General features: G+C 39.5%; 2 protein-coding genes across 2 annotated transcripts in view; one reads left to right on the top strand and one right to left on the bottom strand.

Moving 5' to 3' along the window:
- Window positions 1-33: 33 nt before the first annotated feature.
- LOC115806552 (fibulin-2) lies at window positions 34-27,446 on the bottom strand. Its single transcript, XM_030767334.1, has 17 exons — window positions 27,382-27,446; window positions 22,668-24,126; window positions 14,388-14,502; window positions 13,975-14,104; window positions 12,745-12,931; window positions 11,754-11,972; window positions 10,290-10,400; window positions 9,178-9,279; window positions 8,048-8,182; window positions 6,255-6,392; window positions 5,462-5,605; window positions 4,813-4,941; window positions 4,013-4,138; window positions 3,240-3,356; window positions 2,751-2,879; window positions 1,741-1,864; window positions 34-1,541 (listed from the first exon to the last, which is right to left on the bottom strand). Exons 2-17 carry the CDS (start codon window positions 24,019-24,021, stop codon window positions 1,184-1,186), a joined length of 3,618 nt encoding a protein of 1,205 aa, XP_030623194.1. The 5' UTR covers window positions 24,022-24,126; window positions 27,382-27,446; the 3' UTR covers window positions 34-1,183.
- nup210 (nucleoporin 210) overlaps window positions 25,550-27,863 on the top strand; it is a 31,506-nt gene continuing 29,192 nt past the window's right edge. The window contains exon 1 of the mRNA XM_030767780.1: window positions 25,550-25,668. Coding sequence (XP_030623640.1) covers window positions 25,550-25,668 — 119 coding nt within the window. The remainder of the gene's footprint in view (window positions 25,669-27,863) is intronic.

Here is a 27,863-nt window from a genome sequence, read left to right as displayed (position 1 = left end):
AATTCTTTATTTTTTTTACTACAAAAATCATGTTCTCAAGAGCATATGAAAAATAGCTCAAAACTTTATACATCCAGTCATCATCACTTGAAATCTGAAATATAGTTACAGTACATATTAAATATAGGGTCATTTGCGATGTTAAATAGTGTTTTGGTTATGCTTCAGGTTACAGCTGTCAAATTTGTAAAGCTATAATTATGGGTTGTTGTAAGAACATCAAATCATTTACCTGATATTACTTTGATACTATGCATATGTCTGATATTTTTTTCATGTGTTACAACAACACAAAGACAGATTACATCATTAATATTTCCTAAAGACACTGTAGAATGGGGTATTTGAACACTTTTTGGTAAATCATATGCTATTAAGTACTTAGCTGTGGTCTTAATAATGAACACATAAAGTCAACCTCTACCCATAAAGCTTTGAGGGGAGCTGAATTTTATAAATGCTTTTAAGTTAAATCAGTTGAGTTAAGAAAATCGGCTTGCCCAGAGAAGTCATACACATATCTCTCTGGAAACAAACATGTCATTTTGCAGGGCAAATCAACCACTGAGTGAGACTGTGCATTTGTTATGGTTTGTATGACATAAAAGTCCATGTAGACTTATGGCAAGAAGAAAAATTAAAACAATTCAGTGTTTGCTGTTCTAGTAGGCATCTAAAGAATCTTGACATTAAACATTCAGACAACAGTAACTTAAAGACTTTAGATTCCAAACATGATACATTTATTTTTTTTATGATTTGGAGACTGACTGAAGGCCAGGAGTTTAACTATTTAAACTACTCAAGGTCAAACATTACTACAGTCACTAATATTTATCTTCAGTCTGAATGGGCCATATTACTTATTTATTTAATTTTTCTTTTACGAGGATTATTAGTAAATTTAAGCAGAAATTCGACTGCAGAACCATCCTAATCCTAATGTAATGGCTGATCTTTTTCTGAATGCAATCTTGGAATGTGTCTGACATCTGGCTTGTAACGTAGAACCACAAAGCATGATTCAATTGATTGATTGCTCTTTGTGCAAGGTTGAAAAACGTCTAGAATGCTAGTAAAATGCAGTGCAGATTTTTTTTTAAAAGTAACTGAGGACCCCAGTCACTGAAATCCTGTGTCACTAAAGCTTGTTGCTGGATATGAAACGTGTAGAGAAATGGTCCTAGGACATGTTGGCTGTGATGAAGACGTAAATTTTGGCTAAGAAGGTAGTAAAGGTGCCCTGTCTCCACAGTTTCATCTCCACGTCAATGATGAAGTCTCGGGGTTCTCGCACCTGACGGTGAAGATAGACTGCACCTGTGTAAGCATTAAGTTTACGCGTGCTGAAATAGTTCTCCTCGTTGCCTTTGGTAATGCTGACGATGACATTGTCCCCAGAGAATGCCGGAGAAGGTCCGATGCGGAAGATCAGAGCAGGCACGATGATGTTGGTCTGGAAGCTTAACTGGTAGTAGGAGATTCTCAGAGGGGTGTTCTGGCAGTCAATGAAGTTTGGACAGCTGATACGTTCACATCGTCTAAAAGGGGAAGGATATTTGATAGTCATCACAATGATTTGCCATTTCAAATAGCAAAAGAAATTAAAAACTGATATACTTAAGACTGATATATTTAAGATTGTCCTCTGAATTACACTGGAATACATATGTATAATTCCACTTAGGAGCCATGAAAAGAGTGATAATGGTTAAATTGATGATTTGACTGGTGTCATACGTGTCGGACACTCTACGGTAGTTCTGTGGACAGGTGAAGGAGAGGCAGCGGAACCCTCCGTTAATGTTGTAACAGGTGTCTGTTCCAGAGCAGTTATGGGCACCCATAGCACATTCATCTATATCTGTAACAGAGAGTAGTAGCAGATATGATAAGCCTCTAAATGTAATGAGACAGCTTGTGAATCCATGTGTGGAGATAAAGGGTTAAACAGGAATTAACAAACAAGTCTAAGTCAAAATCCAAACAATGAAGTTGATATAATAGGTAAATGTTGTTTTAAAACAGATCATCTAATACAGACAGTTTCCAAGTCCAAATTGATAAGCAGATTGAGGAGTCCAATAAACCAGATCAAAATCATATACAGGACACAGGAATACAGAAACAAAGCCTTGTTAAATTACACTGGAACACCCAATGCCTAACAAAGTACTGCTAGGAATAAGGCTCAATATGTACTAGCCAGGGTAATTAGACAAAGAGTCACAGGTGAGGTTAGTGATCAGGAAGACTTGGGGTGAATGAACCAAGAGTTAGCAGGAAGCAGGTACAACACTATATGACACTAATTAAAAAACTTTAAAAGCCCATGATCACCTCATGAACCCCATGATTTCATTTATAACGTGGATTAGGTGGCAGGTTATGTATTTTCTCCCTGGGAAACAGTCTTTTTTTGAACAACATGTATATTCTCAAAATGCATTGAAGTATTTTAAAGAAATTATATTGTATGTTTTCTCTCTAAATTTGATCATTCGGCATCATTGTTAAAAACAGATCATTAATGTAAACATGAAGCTTTCCTCAAAATATGAGCAATATTTCGTTTGTAAGAGCCCAACAGACCATATTGATATTCCTTCATCTGAAACACTCATTTACTTCATTTTTTTAAAGTCACCTGGTGGCACCCCAGAATAGCTTCAAGTTTCTGTATGTCAGCTGCCACTGGATGTCTCAGAGGTCTTAGAGCACTTTTTCTGGATGAGTAAAAGTGATCTCACCTCGACAGGATCGTCCGTTGGGGGCTATAGAATAACCGTGGTCTGGACAGGCACACTGGTAACTGCCCGGGACATTCACACACTTGAAGGCACACAGATTTCCAATGCTCTGTGAACACTCATCTATGTCTATAAATAAATAAATAAATAAATAAATAAATAAAAACCCAGAACTTATAAATACTGATATTCATAAAGTGTGACTACTGAGAGGAGCTTCAGTAACTAGCATAACATACTAGTTATAGAGAAAGGTACTCTGTAAGAGAAAGAACAACTGACATCTTAAATAGGCTATTTTCTTTATCGTCATTTGAAATCACTTTGAGGTGATATGGGGATATGGGGTGAAAAGCTATGTTTAGCAGTGGACAGCCAGAACAAAAAAAATTTTTTTTTGATGTCCTATGCATCAGTATAGTTTCTATAAATTAATTTAAAGTGAATTTTATTAATATAAATCAGTTGGTTAGAACAACTCAGTTTCACCTCCACAGGTGTGCCCATCCTCCCTCAGGTAGTAGCCCTGTGTGCAGTAACACTGGTATGAGCCATAGATATTAGCACATTCTTGACTGCAAGGTTGACCGTTGCACTCGTTGACATCTGTAAGGTAAAAGTGATCCATGCATTAGTAATTCAAAGCAGTGTTGTTTAGCCAGTTTGAGCAACAGGCAGTACAATAATGAATGAAGAGGACATTCAAAGATTATGGTATGGAGAAAAACCATACTTGAGATTCCTCCTAAAAAACACCACATACAGCCTCATTTCTCATTGGCCCTCGTGTTAATCATTTGCTCCCCTCCTTCTTCTCCATCTCCTCAACAGTAGGCCTTAGCATCTGCCTCTTTATATCCACAATGCTACATCCTACCCCAGAATTCTGTTCCCCTGAGTTCCTCTCTCCTCCCACTGTTTACCATCACTATCATTCTCTCTTACATAAATCTCTTCAACTCATTCTGCTACTGCATCAGTAGCACAGCTGGAATTTTTCTAAACCTCCTTAGGACACGCATCACCGCCCAGGAACCAGTGTCACCATGCTAGGCATTCAAATATTGCCCATTCAGAAAGCGCCAATATCTCTGTATTCCAAACTGGAATGCTGAGCTGGTGCCTTACAAAAGCAAACACAAACAACTTTGCATTCCATAGCTGAGAGTGACTGTGATGTTTAAGAGCCTGAGGAAGAAAAACTAGGCACTATATATTTCTTAAACCCATGATAAACACACTTTGTCTTCTTATCTGCGTACCTTCACAGTTCTTGCCATCGCTGGATAGGGTGAAGCCAGTGGTGCAGGAACACTGATAAGAGCCGGGAGTGTTCTCACACGTTTGGGCACACAGCCTGCCCGGATATCGCCAGCACTCGTTCACATCTGTGAGAATGAAGCATAAAGGAACTATTACACCAGGTTCAGGGGGGCTGAGAGGCAAATTCACACAGTCTAAACACATGGCTGTTTTCCTGTTTTTGAGTCACAACAAAGTGAATCAGTACTCTGTCCTCTGCAGACCAGTGGATCTGAATAGACAATGAGATAAGCTAAATAATCATTTTTAAGTCTTACTGATTTTGATAAAGATGTTAACAAGGTTATTCCATATACTTTCAGTATGTCTCCTCCCTGTCAGAAGACAATGGCAGTTCAGATGCACATGATATCAGGAAACTCTTTGTGGAGATAAATCTTAGGCTTTTGATTGTGTTTGTATATTACAGTCACGTACCGAATAAGCTTGAGAAATATTCTAACTGCTGAAATGTTGGTTATCGGCAAAGGGGCGCATAACACACAGTGGCAATTAAAATGTCTTGCAAATGTACTTGAACATATTTGATTAATTCATTTTATCATGTTTTTTCTTGTTCTGCATCCATTTCAACATCTGTTGTAATAAATCAGATCGTGAGAGAAGTGATAATACATTCAATAAGTTAACATTGTTAATTTGTTTCTAACGACTACCTGCAGAAAACTCACGCCTAGATCATTGCCAGTAGTATCATTTATGTGTACAGTCTTCAGCTTACGTGTAGTGTGTCACATACCCACACACATCCTTCGGTAGGAATCATACTGGTACCCAGCATGGCAGTCACAACGGTAAGTACCAGGTAAGTTGTGGCAAATCTGTCCCTCTCCACACCGATGGACAGATGTTTGACACTCGTCAATATCTGGGCACAGAGAGACATCACTCAGAAAAGCTTTCAGAGTAACAAAGGATTGTCAGAAATGTCACAGGATCTAGAGAATAGTCCTGAGATGCCACCGAATTGTAAGGGCCCTAACATATCTGACCCAACTTGTTCACAAAACAGCAAAATCTTTGGTAATGTGAACCAGTTGCAACAGTTTTTGGCAGAGAAAACAGCATTTTATCTGGTGGGTCCCCAGAAATAGAGTTAAGAAACAACACTATTCATGAACATGTTGCCAAGTTCTGTTCAGTTGAGCATGTTGATCTTAAAGATTTTGACAAAAAATGATACAACAAATGACACAGCTGGGCTATACTAAATGGGTGATATTAAAATGCAGTGTCACTATATACAATATTTTGACCCATTCTTGTTTTATTAATGAAACAAACTCTCCATGAATTTTGTATCGGCACTTTCCCTCAACAGATATTATAACAACATGCTTCTGGAGTACATAAAAGTCAGCAGACATTCATAATAGTTAGGAGTGTACCTATACATCTAGATCCATCTGGGCTGGCGTGATAGCCTCGGCTACATATAATTATTTTACGCTGACAGGTGTAGGAGCCCACAGTGTTGATGCAGTTGAAACCTGGACTGCAAGGCTGGGCTATGGTTCTGCATTCATCAATATCTGGAGACATTAAAGGAGCACACAAAAGACACATAAGAGAACAGATACTTTATGTTCAGCATCTTATCAGAGACAAAACAAAAAACCGATATCATAACCTTTGGGCTTCCTGTTATAATTGTCGCATGTACCATGTTTGATTTATTCCACAAATTTTGTAAAATGAATCCTTTTCCTGGCTGCCGTAACACGCCCCAGCCACCTCTGCCCTGAGGTAGAATTCCAGAACCTTAGAACATTGGGGAGAAGAGTTCCGTTCTCATCTCTGCGGCAACAGCCCTCTGCCAGTATGCTTTAATCCTACTACCTGTGTGGTATTGTCCCACACTGTTTGTTTGCCCTCACTGTACCAAAAACATCATAGCGATACCCATGTAGGGCCTTGTTTAGTCAAACTGCACAATAAAAAAAAAAAATTTCCTGTACATCCAGGAAAAACTGATGCTACTGGCTGATAGTTCTTGAAGAGGGGTTCTGAGGTGGGTGTGATTTTAGGCTGTTTCCAAGAGTACACAACTCAGGCCCTTGAAACTAAAAGTCAGGTTGGACTTTGTTTTACCAGCCACTAAACATCTCCAATTGGCTGGGCAGTACGCATACATATTTCACAGTTAGAAATCAGGATCTGAGGCCCTGTAGTCTCTCTTACCAACACAGTGTCCTTGCATGTCCTGAGTGAAACCAGCAGAACATCTTGGTTTGGGTCTGCAGCTGAACGACCCAACTATGTTGTGGCATTCAAAATTCATCCCACAGTTGTGAGTACCCAGGGAACATTCATTAATATCTGTGGAGAAATAAAATAAGGAAAACTGAAAAATGAATTACAATATGTAATAATGCTTTGACAAACCAGTTCATGGTTTGGGGAGCTGTAGTTACATGCTCCATGGTAAGATCACATTTTTCATCTTGTCATGGAACTGTGCACAATCTTGCTCATTAAGATGTAATACCCATTCAGACCACTTGGAGGCACTGTGACACAATGATAATTGTAACAAACCACCCCACTGCCAATTAGTATATAAATACTTCTTGTTTCTTACCGACACACAGAAGGAAAAAGAAAAAAAATGCTTCTGTTGTAACAATGATGTATTTTCTAATTGGCTTTATACCTGTACAGGAAATACTCTGTTTTCTCTGCCTGTCTCTCCTTTCTCTTTCATTCACCAAAAATTACATTTTTTGTCTAGTTTGTTCTGAGAGCCAAGCTGACAATGCATTGTTCAGCATTGTTCTTAAAATAAGTGCACTCACCCATTGGGCGATTTCTCAGTTGCCAGCACATGCTGATTCTGTAACTCTGGAGAGATCTGATTTGCCATAAATGGAACTCTGAGCCACTCAAATCTCTCTCAGGCATTTGTTACTGTGGAGCCTGCTCAGCTTGCAATACAGAATAATAACAACTATCTTTGTGTTTATCAAGATCTACTGAGACAGAGGGAGAGAGAGAGAGAGAGAGAGAGAGAGGGAGAGAGAGAGAGAGAGAGGGAGAGAGAGGGAGAGGTAAAGAGGTGCAGGGAAAAGAATGAAGAACTAGCTAGATCTGTTTCACATACTATACCAATAATCTGATTTGTTTCATATTCAACACACTACCCTTCTATTATTATTTTTTTTACCTTTTAACCAATAACCCACTGTGACTCATGTCTGTTTGAATAGAACTATGTGTACTCAGTAGCAGTGAATTTGTTCACGCCGCATCCGGGCTTTTCCCTAAACCTTCTTAATGCAAATTTCTCTCCGCAGTAAACATGGTATTATACAATGCTCCCATCTCACACCACAATAGCCGCTTTACTAAGCATGTTGTAGTCTGCCAAATGGTAAGGCTTGGCAACAGTGAGAAATTGTGCATATTTTTGTTTTCTGAATGCCAGCCATCCATAAACACTTGCCCTGTCTAACTGAGGATACAGTACACAGCTGGACTGTGGATGAAAGAATAGCCTGTTTATTCATCAGGAGTATTTAAGGGGAAAAAGCTTCTCTGAGAGCCTTTTATGGGTCTCATGAAAAAAATAACAGATTTTCTTCCACATTATCCAAAGTATAGCATGATCTAAAGGAATTCAAAAGACTCAGAGAGATACACTGCGATAATGTCTAAAGCAGGTACACAAATCTTTCCACTGCAACCAGTTAGCAGTTAGTAAGTAATCACAGTAGGGATTGGCAATGACCTAAATCTTCAGTAGTTTGGAGTCACTGCACTTTATCAAAGTTTATACACCCGAGTTCTCTCTGAGTCTTTCTGGGGATTCATTCTGCATAAGTCTCACAAAATGACACAAAACACTTAAGTGCTACTCTCCACCATTAAGGACCAGTATCCACTCATAATATTTGTTATAATACATTATGGCTGCCCCATAAAGTATTACATGAGATAGTTTTCGGTGGATTGTAATCATCCAGTAGAGCATCTACCTTCACAGATGTTGTTGTTCAACTGGTATCCTGCAGGACAGACAATCTGTGTCTCACAAACAAAATCTCCAAATGTGTTGACACATCTCTCATTCATCTGGCATGTGTGAGTATCAGTCAGACACTCATCAATGTCTGAGAGAGAGAGAGATGGAGTGAGAGATAGAGAGATAGATAGATAGAGAGAGAGAGAGAGAGAGAGAGAGAGAGAGGGAGGGAGGGAGGGAGAGGAGGAGAGGGAGAGGGAGAGAGAAAGGGAGAGGGATGGTGAGTATTTGGGTGGGAGGCTTAGGGAATCAGGTGATATTACTTTAAATCAATACCTGTAATGATGTAGAGAACTACTGAGTTACAACAAAAAGCTTCATACACACGCAGGCCCTGCAGGGATCAGTTCAGAAAACCCTAATGTTTAATAAAGCCCCTAATGTACTCTGTAATTCTTCCAGTCATTCAGTAACAAACAGCCAGGAGATGAAAAAAAAAAAAGGATTTCTACTCGACAGAGGCACAGAAAACAGCAGAACCATTGTCTCATGTGCTGCAAGCAATAAAAGATTTGTTGAGAATGGAGCTGATTTTATACTCCTGTAATGTTGCTACTCAGTGAATTTAACACCTAAGCTCAATACATATTTATTTTTAAATTCAAGATAATCTTAAAACACACAATGACCTTTGTTTGATATAAGACAAACATCATAATTTATAAGAGTGCAATTTGACTTTTGAATTGAAGTTTTTAAACTGGATTTAAATGTAAAGCAGAAAACGTTTCAGCTGAATTGTAGCACCCATTGTGGGTGCCTGTGTCTCTGTGAACTTGTCTATCATCGCGCTACAGTGCAAATTACTGAGGTGAGTGACACTAGGAATCTGCAGAGGAATTTTCATGAAGCTTTTACATTCCACAAAGCTTTACCCCTCTGTTTCAGTGTGTGTGTGTCTGTGTGTGTGTGTGTGTGGTCCAGCTTTCCGAGACCCACAAGAATCTCAGGATATATTCAGTATAAATGAACAAATGTTGAGGTATTTACACAGTGTTACATGTGACAAAGCTTTTCAGTTAAAAGATAAATTTCAATTTAAATACTGAGATATAGCCCATAGTGAATTGTATCCCTTGTTACCGTCACACGAGTGTCCATCTGCCATCAGTGAGAACCCATGGTAACAGGAACAGTGGGGCTGCCCGTCCACAGGGGTGCAGCGATGCTTGCAGGGGCCATTTCCTGCCCCCAGGAGAAGAGAAGGATAACAGTTGGCATACCAACAACACTCATAAAGAAAAAACGAACCTCGTGTCCTGTGCATGAGAGATAAAATTTGATTGATTTACGGAATTCCCGTCATCTCATTTCCATTTTCCCTTTGACCTCTGACCTGTGATAGAGTATTTCCATCACTGGGATTCTATACAGGTCACCACACCCAAAACTGAACAAGCTAAACCAACAGGAAGATTTTCCTGCAGTTTAAGAACTGTAAGCTAAAACTGATCATACACTTCACCAACGACCAGTGCTTACAGTAATAACAATCACTCCCTCTCTTTCAAAAACACATCTCCCATCTCAAAAATAACACACACTCTCTCACACACAAACACACATAGGCCTACACACTAACAAAAACAACCCAAAGACAAACAAACAAACCACAAAAACATGCAGATATGACGAACCAATGCTAAATGAAAACCAATGAAAGCCATAACTGGGAGAGCCAGACTTTGGTTAATGTAAATAATCTGTTTCAACATGAGGTTTTGCATCTGGCAGTGCTACTGGGTGGAGCTGAAGTTTATGGTCAATCAAAACTATATGTGGAGAGCAAGCCCGCTCTGATCAGTTCTGACATTGAAATACGGTTGTAGCCCAATAACAGATAATGTTCTTAAACACAGAGTTAACATTAAATATAGACCAAAGAAGGACACCAAAATGCATTTTTGCAAATATGCATTGTTCCTGTTTTCAGCTTAGGCCAGCACTAATATACGTAACTCCACTTTCATCAAATCCCCAGTTAGTTGACTCAGGTCTGTTAGTCAAGGTCACATAAATATCTGAAGGTCATTGGTGTCCCAGGAATAGTGATGCCAAAAACAGTGTGTTCTGTGACCACCTTTCAACGCCTCATAACGTTTGAAGACGTCTTTACGAGTTTCTGGATCCGAGCTGCGAGCAGTTTGGGGATTTTAGAGCAGTTTCTGTAAACAGAAGAGAGGAGAGGTGTTTACCCTCACATGGGTCTTGATGGAGAGGTGTTTGAGTGCTGGGCAAAGGGGTAGCTGTGGGACCAATAGCAGGCAAATCATGTTCTTTCAGTCTGTTTTCATCATCAGGAGTTTCTGTTGAGACACACACACACACACACACACACACACACACACACACACACACACACATCAGTCAGATAAAGAGAAAACACTAATTATACACCAAATAAAATACTCCTGTTGTCTCAGCCAGCAGGAAGGAGACATATGGAACTGTGTGTTATCATCATACATAAGACTGGTTGCAGATGAAAGGCACGTCCATGTGCGAGGTAAACAGAGAAAGGGCGAAAGAAAAAGTCGCCTTTTTTCATTAGTGCTCCAGCGAATGATCCACAGACTGTAATTTTCTGTAAAGGTGACTTGCAGTGCATTCTTGCACAGGCTTGTTGAGAGTGAGCCAGATGGTGTAGCTACAATACAATATGTTGTAGTCAGTAAAAAAAACTTTTCCAGACTTGAGTTAAACTGACAGACTACACGTTTCCAAGTACATCTCAGAAGGTAGCATACTCTAATTGCATTACTTATCATCTCATCAGAATCTGACGCTTGCTGTGGTGTGTGGATGCTAACCTGTGGTGAGAGAGTTCAGTAGGCCTACATAACATTCCTAGAAATGGCTTTAAATGCCATTCTGCCAAATGCCACAACCCAGTCCAACATTATGGGTTAACCACACGCTTGAAAACTCTCAGGTTTTGTTTTGTGACCCCAGGACTATAAATCAAACAAGGTTTAAACCTAAAGGGTGTAATTTTGAGTGAATATCATGTCCAGGATGCATAACCTTCAGAGATAAACCAAGTGAAGTGCTGTATCTAGACAGGAGTGCTGAATGGGAAAGGTACTTTGAGCTCATATCACAGTGCTGTGCAGAACTGTGACAAGGATCACTGTTTAATACAATGCTGCCTTTATGCAACTCAGGTCTCCTAGCCTCTCTCCTGCATGCCTAAAATAATCCGGAGATTGTCAAAACAACATGCGGGTTCAGGAAGTAATTCCGTGTGTTGTATTTAGAAAAAGATTATCAGCAGATCAGCCTGAGGATGGAGGAAGGAACCATCTACAATAGGAACACAATATGGGTCAGAATGAAGACAAATAGCATTTGACTGGAAATGAAACACACACACACACGTACAAATACACACACACAAAAACGCGCATGCACACACACACACACGCACACGCACACACACACACTTTCTTTCAAACTGGCCTCATCTGGTACTTCTTTGGAGGCACACAAACACACACACACACACATACACACACACGTGTGTGTGCATGCACTTTCTCTTTCTTTCTTACTTACTTATTTTCTCTCTCTCTCTCTCACTCTCTCTTGCATTCTCTTTGAGAGCTACACATTTGTACACTAAAAGAGAGAGACTGCCCACTCTACGCACATGCTCTTACCTGGTGCACAGTGTTTCCCATCTGGCTGAAGCACGTATCCTGAGAAACAGACACACATGTAGGAGCCATAGGTGTTGATGCACTGATGTTGACATAAGTTCCCATCATGCTCCTGGCATTCATCCACATCCAGTGTTCCCTCTGGGTCTCCAACTGTGTTCTCAGAGTCCTCATCATCGCTGATGGAGAAGGCCTCTTTAGGGAAAGGACTGTCTGAAACTTCACAGACAGACAAGTCTTTACTTGTGTTTGTGGCGATGTAGCGGAAATAATTCACTTAGGTTATGAGTACACACCATACAACACAACCCAACTCTTTCTTCTCATGTCATGAAGAAGACAGATGAGTCTGCACAGAAACAACATATTTATGCATACATTTCTACACCTCTGGGGTTGGGGGTTGGGGTCTGAACCATGAGTCTGTTTATGAACACTAATGTGGTGTCAGTAACGAATCACATGGCTTTGGGTAAGTACTATAGTTTTGCATAGTTCTCACCAGGAGGACAAATTCTCACCAGGAGGACAAAAAAATACTGAAGCCTGGGGGCTTCCTGCACTTTGCCAAAGAGAAATTATGCATTGGTGTAAGAACTTTTCATGTGTCTGTTTTAAGCCATTGGGGGAAGGGGGGGGGGGGGGGGGGTTCTCATAGGGCAAAGGGCAGGGAAACACCCTGTACAGGTCCCCAGTCCATCGCCGGGCAGACACACACAAATTCATACTTAGGGGCAATTTAGTGTCTCCAATTCATCTAACCTGCATGTCTTTGGACTGTGGGAACAAACTGGACCTCCCAGAGGGAGACCCATGCAGATAGGGGGAGAACATGCAAACTCCACATAGAAAGGACCCTGGCCAAGACTTTGAACCCAAGACTTTCTTGCTATGAGGCAACAGCGCTACCCACTGCACCACCACCACATTATTTCCAGATCTCTTTTTACCTCTCTTTGCCATAGTGACAGATAGATTTGCAGCACTGTACCTCTCTGGGGCGGGGTAACTGGCTGTTGTCTAGGTCTATCTTTTATCACGCTGTGGTTCTGTCCACCCTCTCCCTCACAGCAGGTAAGGAAGACATGGTTACAGGGATAGGCCAAGTACTGATGAGCCTCACAGGGCTGCCCATCACTACGGAAACGCAATCCCAGGGAGCAACAGCCGCAGCACTCCTGTGGGGTTACAGTTTTTAGGGACCAGTTATCAAAACATTGACATTTATCAATAGTTTTCAGCTTTCAACAGTTTATCTTATAGTCATTTGAACCTTTCGGAACAATCACTGCGGACTCTCTCTCTCAGTCTAGTTCTACACAAAGAAAATGTGTGGATAGCTATCTGTAAGAGCTCAGACAACACTGCAGTCCAGGGTGGTGTGCATTTTATTACCTGATTGAGAGCTAGCCAGCACTGACTATAAGTGAGTGACGACAGGCAAAGAATGAATTTGACCAAAAGTTTGGAATTGTAATGATATAAAGCTGCTTTAGAGTGAAGAGGTAACTTCCTGGTGCCTGATTGGTTAAATTTTCCGGAAGTCATTTGTGACGGGAGATAAAGGGTTTGAAAATGAAACACACCACACCTCTCACAGCACTCTCTCAAACAATGCTGTAGGTGTATGATATTTTCAATAACCAGCTCAGTTTTTTATATTTAGTCATTACTTTCTGGGAAACGTATATACAAAATGTCTTGATATTAGGAGTATATTTTTAGAATCAATGACAACTCGGTTATTTCTCTCTTTTTAAATTGTTTTTCAATTTAGATAAACACAATGGTTTCAAAATATTATCAAGCTGTATAAATATGAAATGAATCAGTCCATCGCTCTATTCACTGCTCTGTCTATGAACAGATCAGCAATTCTTCTTCTCCAAACATAGTTCTCCATCTGGATGAACAAACAGCATATTTCTGTCCTGTTGAAATTGCATGTCACACTATCCTGGAAGTGATTTCCCATCAGTTTAAATTTTTCTAAAAGTTTTGAAAAAAAGCATCTATGTCCAGTCATAAATCTAGCAGGGAAGCTGGACAGTCCTAATCTGTGGGAATCCTGCTAATTGGGCTGGTTTTAAGGATCTGAGAGGGCTTCTCTCCAAATCAAATAAAGGTAATTAGATTATCTGGGGAACTCAGCATCACCTCTCTCATTTGTGGGCTTTCTTTGTGAAATGATCTGCTGGCTGGAACTGGTTAAGGTACTCACCTTGTAGGAGTCTGAGCCACAGGGTTCACTGCTGTCTGCCCCACAAGCCTGGCCCTGTCTGGCTGCAGTCAGACCGGCAAGACATCGCTTCTCCCTCAGAGAACCCACACAACACTGCCTCTGGGCAGTACTAGAGTGGGGAAATTCATACACACACACACACACACACACACACACATGCACACACACACATATACACACAGAGAGAAACAAAGACAGACATAGACACAGACACACACACACACATCTTAATAAATTGACGGGAAGAAAAAATATGGTTAAGATATTGTGAAATAACCTGTCCATTATAAAATGTTATTACAGTCTCATGTCGCATGAACACATATCTGCACCACCTCTGTATTAAACTAGATCAGCAATGCAAACAGCTTAAATGATTTTCGTTTTATTACCGACAGATGGAAAAGGGGTCTTCTCTAGCATTGACCATGCTGTTGCACTCATCATGTGTGGACGCCCACTGTCCCCCAGTTTCACAACACATTTCCACCAGCTCCTTAACAGACACTACACACACACACACACACACACACACACACACACACAAATAAACAATCTGTAAAAACTTTCAACAACAAACCTCAGTCGACTCAGTCGACTGAAACAGGAGTCTGTAAGTACTCATGCTGTCTCACAATTACATAAATATTATATATTTTAACAGTGTAATGGTTTATGCTCCCTGTATATTACATTATAAAACTATTTAACGCACAGTTGTTTATAAAACCATTCACAGCCTCACAATATAAATGGTATTTGAATTGTCATCAAGTATCTATAACAAAACCAGACAGATGGATAGATTCACACAGCTTTAAACATTCAGTTGCAGCCCATGTAAGACAAAGAAAAGATATTTTACAATGAATCTGAAGTAACAGGGAGGCCTGCAGGGCAAATGACCATTCTGGTTGTCCTGTCTGTTAATGTATTTAAGCCAAGGAGAGGGAGAACGAGGGGACGAAGAGCAAGGGAAAGATGATGAAAACTGGAGAAGGGGATTGTGTGTATGTATATATGTTTGTGTGTGTGTGTGTGTGTGTGTGAGAGAGAGAGAGAGAGAGAGTAAGTAAGTAAGAAATCGAAAAAGAAAGAAAGAAAGAAAGAAAGAAAGAAAGAAAGAAAGAAAGAAAGAAAGAAAGACCAATGAACTAGCTGGGTGGTGCAGGCTGATTTTTGCCATATGGTCAAAACTCTTTGATGTGTCCTATAAACCCAGAGCCCTGGGGCATGCTGGAAGCTGCATGTGCAACACTAACGAGCAAAGGTCATACATCCATTCCAGTCAATCTGACTACATCTCACCTCCTAATCAGTAGAATTTTAGCATGCAATACCTGCTATGCTCAGGGCATTCAGTACCATTTACTGACATCCTGAAAGCCAGATTAAACAAGGCATGTAATAAAATAATAATAATAATAATAATCCCAATGGAATGAGTACTGGCAATCCTTTCAGATAACCTTAAACTTCAGTCAATCTTAAATTGCATGGCTAAACTGAGTTTGAACTCTTCACATCTGTAAAGAGTTAGACTTGCTAGATATTTTTGTGCTTTTTTTTGTCCAGAGACACAGTTAAGGGATATCTAAACTGTGTAAGTCACAAGACAAGATAATGATCTATCAAGGAGAGGATCGCGTAAAGCCCTTTATCCAAACAGGATGGATTTTTACCAAGCAACGGACAAATGCCAAGATTAGACACAAGAATATGTGAGGCAAAAATAATTAAAGAGGAAGGCTCATTTTTTTTGACACAACAGTCAACTGTGACCTATCCCTGCTTTGTAATTAAATGTTTGTTAGGATCTTTATGATATATTAATTCAACACACAGACAGTTGCGCATGTAGTTTTAGTTGTTCAGATTTTGATACATCCAGTAGATATATCAATGGAGGGCATTCGCAGGTATACTGAGTGAGAATCAAAAAGCATAGTATCAATCAGAATACACACAATGTAAAGACACAACAAAAAGGGGTCGGTTGGCAGTACTAAGGGAAAGCCTGTTAAGAGTTGTCATAGGTTAAGAGATCAGATTTGAAGTTGACCTTCGAAGTCAATATATGTTAGCCATTTGTCTGCCAAAAAATCAGCACCCTGATGGGAGGTACAGTGTATATAAAGATAACATGACAACTGAGGCCACTGACCACTGTTTTCCTACAGTATGTGTACACTGCAAACACTATACAGTTCAAACTTTGTGATGTATCTGCATTTCTAAAATGCTAGTTTCTGTTCAATTGGTCTTTTCATTTTGATTCATATCATTCAGAGCACTGAGCGAGGGTATATAATTTATATACCAGTGAAATTACAGAGACTTAAATTAGAGAGGTTAAAATCTAAAACATCCGCTGTAAAGAAAAAGCAGCTCTTTGACGAGAATGTGTTGAAAATCTCTTTGAACCTGTATGGATTCTGTGTCATTAAGTTTCTAAACATCACACATCTACTTATTCATTTGCTCCTGGAAAAGTCACCTCAGAGATGAAGATGAGCCTGTAGGGGTGGCTTCATGTTGTCATTAGAGTAGTTCAAGAAAACAGCATTAGAGTAAGGAGAGATTCAAAATTAGAGTGTATACCAACACTAACACCATTGATTCACAAAATAAACTACATATTATGGGGAAAAAATCATGTAGGTTGCTAAAGTGTTCTCTCTTTGACAGTATCACAAAACTGCCTTAAGTTCCTTCAAGTTAAACATTCATGAGAGAACACAGAACCTGAACCGCTGAATAGACCGTGACTCTGACTACAGACTGCCATCGAGAAGATCCCAGTTTTTCCAAATACTGTTTATGAGCACATCCCAAGACTGTGGTGTAAGGATTTTGCGATAAGCCCAGAATATCTATCTTAATTTCAATCAGATGTTTTAACAAAGCATTCAATTATGTGGCAGTGGATTTGCTATATTTGGGTGTCTAATGACTCACTCATCTCATTTATCACTATGGAGGAATTTTGGTGTAATTATACGCATCAAATTTCTCCTCTGAGTTTATCTTAATGTGTATTTGTCACTCTGAGTAAAGAAGGAAGTGACATCAAAATCTGAGAAGAGGTTGAGAAGAAGTAGAAATTAACATTTTCTCATTACATGATGTAGGGTATCATGAAAAATCATATTGATAATTACTGTGCAACCCGACATAAATATCTTCTGTGTTATCTCCTTGCAGCAGGAGTGTTGACTGTTACTGATTACTGACTGTTACTGACTACTGAGTACTGACTGTTAATCAAAAATTCTGACTGGGTCTCAAACAATAACACTTTTCAGTTCTTGTTTGTGAGGATAACTTACGGTCATTGCCCAGAACACACTGTGATGGGTTGTACAGCTTCTCTAAATTCATCAAGGCACTCCAAAATAAATGAATCATTCAATGTTTATTTCATACAAACCTCTGACCTTGTTCTTGCCAGTGCTATCAACACCATCAGAAATGGTTTGTTACATCAGATCTTAAAACTTCCCCCCTTTTGCCTTGGGGTGTGTAACAAGAACAGTTCCCCTGTTGGATACGACTCTTTTTTTAATCCTTTTAAACATGCTGTACATGGAAATGAGTCAAATGTGCTACACACCCTCATGTGCCCTCTAATTTAATTCACTGCAAAGCGCCGTTTCCTCTGGGTTTCCGACCATGGAGAAAAGAACAAGTAGCAAAACCAATGAGGGAGCAGGGTTTGGAAATTTTGGACAGAGTACATAGTATCTCAAAACTACGACTAACAGCAACAGAGCTCAGCAGACTCCTTATGTGCCATTAGCAAGCAGCATTATGGCAGGTTCATGTGCTTGGCTGCATGGATTGGAGAACTGTTCATGTTTTTTTTGTTTTCCTGTCAGAGAGAGGAAGCTAACTTATAAATCTTCACTGGAAACAACCAAAAGTTTACTCATGTATTGAGTAATTTTCGAGTATTTTCCATCAGTTTGTGTGATGTCTTCCAAAAATGTTTTTGAGCACACGAGTAAACATCGGATCATATGCCTAAGATTTTTTTCTCATAATGTCCACTGTGTTTCCTTCCAACTTTATGAGTAGCTGTAGCCCGTTCAGTCAACATTTCATACATTTTAAACTGTTTAATTCAACATTACATTGCTACGAAAAGGACAAGGGACAAAGGAAAATGTTCTCTGTCAGCAATTTTGATTTGTTTGCCTTTTCTCTTTTCCTGTTGCTGCTCAGTGCTGGGAACAGCAATAAAATGTAGTTGTTGTGAATGCTTGAACATTACGCCCTGTGTTACGAAAATTAACATTTCATTTGAAGACACGAAAAATTCAATGAATGTATGTGTGTGTGTGTGTGTGTGTGTGCATGTGTGAGGAGATATAATTTAGATGTCCAAGGAGTTATTTTCCTTTTTTGTGCTTACTACTTCCCTTAAACAGCACTCAACCAGACATCACATTACTTTATTCCAGCATTTTGACCTGGAGTGTTTTGGACATACTCAGTAAGTGTAATTTCAGATTCTGCATGTAATGTAGCGAGTTAGTAAAATTAGCGGTTCAATATCAGGCTATTTGTGACATAAAGTATATTGGCTATCACATTGATGCCCTTTATGTGGCATTGTTACATTCCTGGACAGCATTAATCCAGAATCATAACTGATGGCAACCACTGTGTGCCCAGCATGCTCTCTTGCTGAGACCAGGACAAAAGCTGGAAGTGAAGGGAGCATGTGTTTACTTTGCTGTGTTCACTGATAACATTTTCAAATGTCCATACATGCTGAGTAATAATATGTGAGTACAGTTACACACACAGACACACACACACACACACACACACACACAACTGAGTCTATAGACTGGTTAAATCAGTCTTATTGTCCTGGTGAAGATACCAATCATCCATTAAAGGTAATATGACAAAAATAATCCACAAAAATGGAGAGGCAAATGCCTATTTGCATTTTTCCTGTTGTACACTAAAATGGCTGCGTAAACTGAATATATATTGCCAGTTTTATTTTATAGATCTGCCATTGGTAAAGCGGTTTTGAATGTTAAAACATAATATTATGGTAATACTAAATGACAGTATTTCAGAAAAGGAAACTCCACTACACCCCATGTTATGGCAAAAATGGAGCCTGCATTGACAGCACTGGAAACAGAACTTCTCCTCTTTTCAAATAAAATACTACAACAGTTATAGGTATGTTGAGATTATGCCGATGGTAAAACTATCTAATAAATAATGAGGACCAAACAGAAACTGTAAATGGCTCAAACATGCAAGGACTGAGAAAGTTGGTTTTTTTTCTGCTAAAAGGAAATAAATAGCTTAAATTTCCTAATAATAGTCCCATTGTTTGATGAAAGTTCCTTGATTCCCACAAACCACCTCAACTGCAGGAACAGTTTCAGGGAAAGTTTCACCACAAATATCACCACTTGTTTCAAACAGAACAAGGAGGAGTTCTAAGAAAATCCCACAGATAAGTACTGGCCCAGCCACAGTAATCAGGTAGTCGATCAGGGCGTGGCCCATAAGACTCATGGCAAGGCAATTTGTACATGTGCCTGTTAAGCAGCAGCAAACTCATTCTTTGCATATGGAAACACTTAGGTGCCTTTCTCTGTGGCACTCCTATTCATAACATAGCCAAAAGTCCTGCAGGTATTTTGCTGTGTTTAAGCATTACAACACAAAAGTAATCAGTTAGCTCCCTTGGCTCAAGATGTCAGCTAATCAGTTTCACCAGGTGTTGTATGGGACATGTGGTCACTGAGGATTTGATTGAACACCAATGTCTTGCAGTAATGAGGTAAAACTAAAGGCTGCATGTTCATAGCAGACAAAGGAGAGGGAGAAAGTGAGGGGAGAAAGAGACACTACTAAAGAGACCACCACATTACTAAAAAAAAAACTGCAACTGCTTAGGCACAAACAAGCCATGTTGAGCAGTAAGTAATGGGGAGTGAGTGTAACAGTTTTTAATGTTTACACTGTATCATCCAGAATCTGACATCCGAGAACATCTACAAATATATGTTTCATATCTATGTCTGCAAAATTTAAATGCTTCTCCTCAACATTGTATGTGTCTACAGCTCAGTTTTCCCCACCTCATGGTTTTTCAAATATAGTCCTTGACTTTGGCCTTATGTCAGAAACTGTCCATCAAAGAGTATCAGGGACAAAGAGAAAAGGATTCAGATTCTGGCATTTCTCCATCTGGACTCAATAACAGGCATTACTCACTAAGCTTATCGGTCATGATTCTTCCTGCACTACAGGATGTCATCATCATCCAGGGACTCTTTTCCTTAGTCTGTGACCCCAACTACTCATTTCTGATAGTACCAGTTTAACCAACACACATACACACACACACACACACACACACGCTGAAACATACATACAAAACCACACCTCTCTCCCTCCTCTCTCTTCTTTGTCTCTCATTTTAACTCTCTTTCTTTTCTTTCTGTTCTTCTCACTTTATGTCACTCTCTATTTCTAAGTGTGCTGAGAACATCTACAATGCAGCATGCGTCATTTTATACTCATGTAAAGCTTAGACTATATATGCTACTGATCACATCACACTACTGTGTTCACCATGTTTAACCAGTAAGCAGGTTTACCTCAGGCCTGACCTTACTCACACAGACACTAAGCAATGTTTGAGAATAGTAAAGACCCATGTGTGAGAGACACAGTCATTATAACCCTTCACTGCTAAGACTGAGTGCAGAGGTGATATTTTGCCGTAGGGGATGTCTGGCTGCTTTGAGCTATGGAATGCACATGACTACCTATCACTAGAGTACAGTCTGGGAAGTATTACACTAGAGAAAAATTCCTCTGTGACACCAGGTGTGACAAGCAGAAAACCAAGACAGGTCTCAACACCCTTACAGTATGCTATGGCACTATTTAAGTAGATAAGCCCATCGATGGTTAAATTTAGCTTTACATAGCTACTCTTTTTTTATGTTTATCCTCAATGCACTCTTTCATGGCCTTTTTCAGAAAGCCTTGACAAAAAAACATTCACATTTATGACATAACACTAAGCCAGGCTGGACACAGATTCTGCTGTGTAGGCGGTGTCAGCCAATGCTGAGGGACCATGTCATGAGGACCACCTCCCTTTGTCTCTGGAATGGACTGTTCAGTCAGCGACAACATTATGGAGTTTACATTATGCTTTTTAAAGCAGGTAGGCAGGTATCAGGGAACTCTCTGCGTAGGAAATTCAAACAGATCCTGCACAAGTCAGGAAATGTAAATGTCCATGGATGGGATATGATAGCTTGTGTGCCAGTGAAGGTGCATCATACACACCCCACCGGTGGTGGTCTTGTGGTCAGAATCAGCTCATTAGTGATCAACACTTATTGATGCAGTGATATGACTTGACAGTGTAGAAATATGACCAGAACAAAGACTCATAAGTCAAGGTCATTCAGGAGAAATCAGAAACACACAGCTCTACAATAGTAGGATGTATTAGATTACTAAATAAGTTGATATGTTTTGCGTCATTACTTTCAGAAATAATACAAAGCATACTCCAGTCCTATATCTGGGACATCTCATTTAAAGGCATATTATACTCTGTCCAGATCCTGAGTGAAGATAGCATGGATTCATTCCCACAGTGCTGTCAAAAGCCAAATTAAAACAGCAGAGAGCTTTTCTTATACCCTCCATTATCAACTCTAAGACATGTAATCCACCATCTCATAGCATCCAATTCCAAAACACATTTCAGTCACTTCTAGACCCAGAGGATAATCCGTAAGACAGAAATAATATTGATCACTGCATGACTGTGACACGGAGGCTCTGTGTAAAAACCAAGTCTGAGGTTAAGCTGAGGAAGACTTTGAACCAATAATCAGATCAGCTATAGAGTTAGTGAGGTAATTTAATCTGTAAGTATTTTATCTTTGGAAGGGACATGCAAACAGGAAAAGCGCATTTCTCAGGGAGCCATTTTAAGTAAGATATCTCTGTAATTTTTTTAATCATGCAGACATGACTCTATACATAGCAGATACAGATATAAGTGAGGCTTGTGTTTCATTTTGCTTTAAACATAGACTTTTGGAGAAGTTTGGTGCTGTGACTGTTTTAGCAAATAGAGGCCTTTTTTAACTGGTCCATTTATCCTGCACATGTACTCAACTAGAACCTAATTGAATGAAAGTAATTATAATCCCTGTAGTTTATACAATGGGATTACCCTTTAGGTGACCCTGAGATTTTTGCCTGAAGTTTTTATTGGGAATATTCCAAGCAGAATGATACAAAATTCCTTTGACGAACAGAGAACATGACAGCCAAAGTCTGGCACCATTCTTGTCCAAACAAAAGGATAACAGCTCAGAATAACAGATACAACATGAATTAAATCAAATCTAAGGCACTCTATATGCCATATAAAACATATGTATTAAATGCATTTTATTCATTTACAGAGAACCAATACATTCTTTTGAAGGATACCTACTCCAGAGAAAGGAGAATCAGTCCAGTCCTTACCACTTGATAGAGAAGGAAAAATAAAGCTTATAAAAGACATTTGGACCCTGTTTCATATTTTCATTACATTGTTATGTAATGAAACATGTTGAAGACTTCCTTATCAAGAACAAGTGTTTACTCACATTCTGACTGTGGGTGAAGACTGCTGTCCTCTTCTTTCCTTTCATCCTGGTAGTTAAAGAGGGTTTGGGGCTGTCTACTGTACGGTTGACTCTCGGCCTCTCTTACATTCACAGGGGGAGGCTGAGAAGAGCTGAATACCAGTTTGGGGAGGATGTTCTGTTCAGGTGCAGCCTGAGATGTATGGTCTTGTGAGATTTTAACGGCCCCTGCTGATGTGGGGCCACTGAAAGTGGTGGAATGATGGACAGCATGCTTCTCTTCTTTTTCCGACAAAGAGGTGTGTGTTACGTCCTTTGTGTGCCTCTTTCCATCCATCTCCATGTACCGTCTCTTCTGACCACTACCAGATTCTTGTCGAGGACTTGGAGTCTCTGGAATATTGTGTTGGTTAGCGTTTACTGTTGTCCCCTGATGCAGTCTCCTAACAGCGCGATCAGTCAACGTGGAAAAGCTGGAGGTTTCCTCTTTTCTTATTTCTGTTTTATAAGTGTTTGTTCTCTCTCTGAGCTCCTGCCGGATGATCCTCTGTGAAATGTCAGTTGATGGAGTCAGTGGAGTTTCAGAATGAAGCTCTGTGGCAGCTGTGGGTTCTGACGCTTGAGCCAAATCTTGTCTCAAAGTTGTGGGCTCAGATACATAGTCATAATCATTCTCTACGTAATCAGTAGGTCCTACATTATAAAGTGGTAAGGAGTTACGAGATGTTGGTTGCCGATCTTTGTGTCCTGAATTAGTGGAAGCTATTTGTTTGTCGCCATGAATGATATTAAGGTGTCTCTTCGAAACAGGGTCTTCCGTAGAGGTGTGCATGGGTTTGTTGATGGTCCGGACATCACAGCCCGGTATAGGGGAGCACATTAATTCCCCTCCATCACTCGGGCAGTGGCAGACCTGACAAGGATCCAACCGAAACGAGTGACCAGCTTGGTACTTCTGATTTCTATGGACACATCCAATTTTCTCGCACTGCGAACAACTGTCGGCACGTTGAGATGTCTCGATGCAATTTAGAGGAATTTCCGGACACGGAATGAAGCGGCAGCCAATTTTCCCACCGCCTTGCGGACAAGAGCATTCTGTACTTCCAAAATCAACAAAGTAGGACTCTCCTTCTGGTACTTTCCCGTTTTTGAAACCTGCGCTGATGCAGTCATAATACTGATAGCCCTCACAAGTGCAGCCCCACTGCAGACACGTGGCACAGCATGCACCTGTCTCTAAAACCTCCTCTAAGCAGTTATGCAGAACTGGGCAGTCTACACCTGTGCAGTCCTTCCCACCACAGCAAGCACCAAAATAAAGTACAAGAATGTAACTAAAGAGCTTTGACTTCATTTGAATTCGGCTGTCCATTTTTTTAAAAAATTGGATAGTTCTAAAGAGGCTTAATATAGAGATGCTCCAACAGTCCTTTGTGTTTGTAGAACGGAAATTCCTGTAGTAAAAGTCTGTGTTTACCTGGAATAAAGAATGAGGGAGAGATGTGTTATTACTAACAGCATGATTCCAGTCATGGCGTTTCACCTAGACTAAACCCTTAAATTATGTGGGTGTTAAATGCAGATCTCTGACCTTGTAGTCATATACACTTACCCACAGACATACACACACATTCTCTTTCTCTCTCTCTATCTCTCTGTCAGGAACATACACACACAGGTATCAAAAACAGTCATCTTCCTCACACATACACACACACACACACACACACACACAGAGTTGTTCAGACCATTAGCTTACGTTAATATCTAAAAACCCATAAAGCAATACATGGCTGGCTTACAACAACATAGGAACATATGCTTAACATAAAACCTTATGTCTTTTAAAAGAAAAACTACTGCTACTCTGACATACATATAACATGAAGTGGACAAAAATCCTCTCATGACTTCCATCTGTTCACCCTCTGGTCATACAGTAGAAACAGGTATGAAGTGCCAAATAGTCCTACATTAAGATCTACATTTCATATAGATCAACATATTCAACTTCACACGAATAGATCCTGATGGTTTGGTATAGTTCTATAATAGTGTACAATGTGCAGTGATACAGTTTAGGAGAGAATTTTGTCTGTCTAGATCCAGATGTTGCATCCAGTTTGGAGGAACACTTTAGAGATATTTTTAAATGTGGAAAAATATATTGGCCGGGTAATTAGTTCAGCAAGCTCTAATGAGGTTAAGATCCAGTTAAATGTTCTTAATTGACACACTGTATAGCTTTCATTCATGTGTTCATGATAGTGAACATTTATAGGTCACTTTGAAGAAGCAGGCTTGTGTGCTGTCACATCAGTGCTTAAATGTAAGATTTACAATGTGAACCATTCTTAACAACTGCACCAGTGTCTGGCCTATTTGGAAAGTAGGTCTCATTTTGGCACAACTTCAACAACAACACTAACCTACAGTGAAATGAAGGGAACAAGACTTTAAGTAAATGGTTTTTTCATGCGCTTAGGAGTGAGTGTGCTTTTTTGTTGTTGTTGGCTTTTTTTGTTACACAATTGGTAATACTATGGATAATTATGAAAGAAAACAAACCGTCTGTATCTGAACTGTCAAGATTTTACAGTTCAGATGTAGATTTTAGATTTTAGAGTAATAAAAATGATCATTTATTCATTGTATTTCATGCTAAAACATGAAATAAATGTCCCTTTTCATTCTTTTGCACTATGCACAAATTATAAATGGTACTAATGAATATGACAACGTATAAATGAGTTCAGTGCTGACACGGTAGTACTCTTGTCTTGTATAAACAGTTCTATAAACTTAATGTTTAGTGAATGTTATTTATAATACATTGCTTATCCAGCACTGTAGTTAGGGCTGGGTTATGTGTAACCTATTGCAGTGTATTCTTAAATAAAATGCGAACAACATATCTGCAGATATCTGCACATTTACTCACTTCCTTTTTCCTCCTCTTTTGGAAAGTAGAAAAATCACAGATAAGTGTAAAGTTGATATATGTGCTCACAACTGCTTTGTACTGGCATAAAGCATTGTGCTTGTAATTAAATGTCAAAAACAGGTGAGTATGACTCAACAGTATGTACCTAGACATGAGTCAGAGTTAAGACCTTATGTAAAAACATAGGTTTTAGGGTCACTTCAAAGGGACTCAAAAGGTATTCTACTCATAGAGAACTAAATTCAGGAATTAGCATCATACCAGTGAAGGAAACCAGACAGACATCCAGGAGAAACATGGCCAAGATTTCGACATGTGGTGGAGTCATTGCAAAGGGCAGAAGTCACCGTCTGTTAACATGTTATATTTTTTTCAATAGACACCTTCTCAGCTCTTGCGTACACAGAGAAACCTGCTCAAACATGCCTACAAGCACATATCTCCCCCATATAGCTCTGTTTTCAACATGAGAACAACATACTACTATAATATGCAGCTGAATTTTAAAAATCAGGGCACAAATAAAAATGATGTCTTTGTTAACGTTAAGTTCAGAGGGTGATCTGGAGCTTGCTTGCCCCACATTAAAGATCACAGGAGCAAACGCATGGTTAGAATTTAAGTTTACAGATACATTTTCCAAATGTGCATCCTCATGGTTTTAAATCAAATGAATGAATACTTGTGTACAGGATGTCATCACCTCCAATCCACATAAATATGTTATGCCCAGCTACACTGAGCACTGACAGAAAAACATTCTGAACTGATTTACCTAATAGGAGCTTAAAGATTGTTTCTATGTCAGATTCTGTCTTAAACTGTTGCAGTTAGCATTTGCATGTTCCTGCATGACAACATACTGAGGGATGGATACTGGAGGTTTGTCTAAAATGTTGTGGAGGTCTTACAGATGGAACGTTTAGTATAAACGGATGTTTTCTTTCACTTACTCTTAATAATTTATCACTAGTTCATGACTCTTTGTCAGTTCAAAGCATTTATGCCAACTGAGACTGATGTACTCTTCTTAATCATAATTTTTAGATGAACAGGACAAAGCAGTTTACCGTAGGCTATTCTCTGATGACACTTTTTTGACCCAGATGTTTTGTTGAGATTGCGGGCAGTCCAACCAGTGGACAATTATGTCTTTAGTTCTGTCTCGGAGACAGGTGACAGTTTGAATACCGTTTTATTCACGACAAAATGAATAACGACTATAAAGCGTCAATGGCATTACTGAAAGGGGCGGGTAGAGGTAGAGTGGTTGAACACAATCTGAGAGCTATTACTGAATCCAAAACTTTATGTGCACTATTTAAAAGTGGTCAGACCTACTTTGAATTACTCCAATGTGTCGTCTATACCCAAATTTGAATGCCCAGACAACTAACACGAAAATTACGAATAAAACGAGCGAGGTAAATTGACCTGCAGAAAAGGCACTGGCATTTCACTAGCCAATGGAACATTTCGATATACATTTATAATTACATTAATTATGAACAACCATTACTAAAATGCTCCTTATCAGACATTCACTGAGATCACCAGGGCATTTAGGTCGATTTTATTTAAATTCCCAGTTATCTGGACTGGACATTACTGAAAAGTTCTCACGACAGTTACAAATTCGCTTTTAAATCCCACGGGCTGCGTGAAAGGCATTTGCTGCACTGGCATGTCCTAATGCAACCATTTTCGTCACAAAAACTCACTTTAGCAGATAGACCCGTTTCAGGAATGCACGGATGTATGCGACATATCCGATAACAAGTTTCTTACCTAGTTTTTGTGTAGTGTCACAGAGATGTGTGTGTCTTGGGGGGTCGTTCAGTAGGGTTCCTCTCACCCGTAGGATTGGGTTGGCACTGCGCTTAGAGGGCGGCAGGGAGAGTTTTCAAGCGGGGGAGGGAACACCCATTTTCTCACTCCTCTTCCTTTTCCAACTACTGAGAGGTCGTCCACAAACAAGTGACCACATCAACATCAAGAAAATAATTATCATTTGTATGTCAGTATAGGACAATGGGAATGATCAAAATCATCTGTTTTGTAAAAGGCATGTTTGAGATATAAAATGTTAAATGGGCTAATTTGGCAAAAACATCATACTGAAGGTTTATTTTTCTCAAAGATTGGTGATTTTCCAGATGAGATGAAATAATTAACTTTGTTTGTTTCATCTTAATTCTGCTGACAGAAATGGTGTATATGTGGTGTGTGTCTCATTGCTGAGATTTGAGATTGATGATCTAATGCCTATT

This window comes from Chanos chanos, chromosome 3 (genome assembly GCF_902362185.1).
Source record: "Chanos chanos chromosome 3, fChaCha1.1, whole genome shotgun sequence".
Classification (NCBI taxonomy): Eukaryota; Metazoa; Chordata; class Actinopteri; order Gonorynchiformes; family Chanidae; genus Chanos; species Chanos chanos.
Note: the sequence above shows the minus strand (reverse complement) of the source record. Positions and strands in the feature narration are given on the sequence as shown.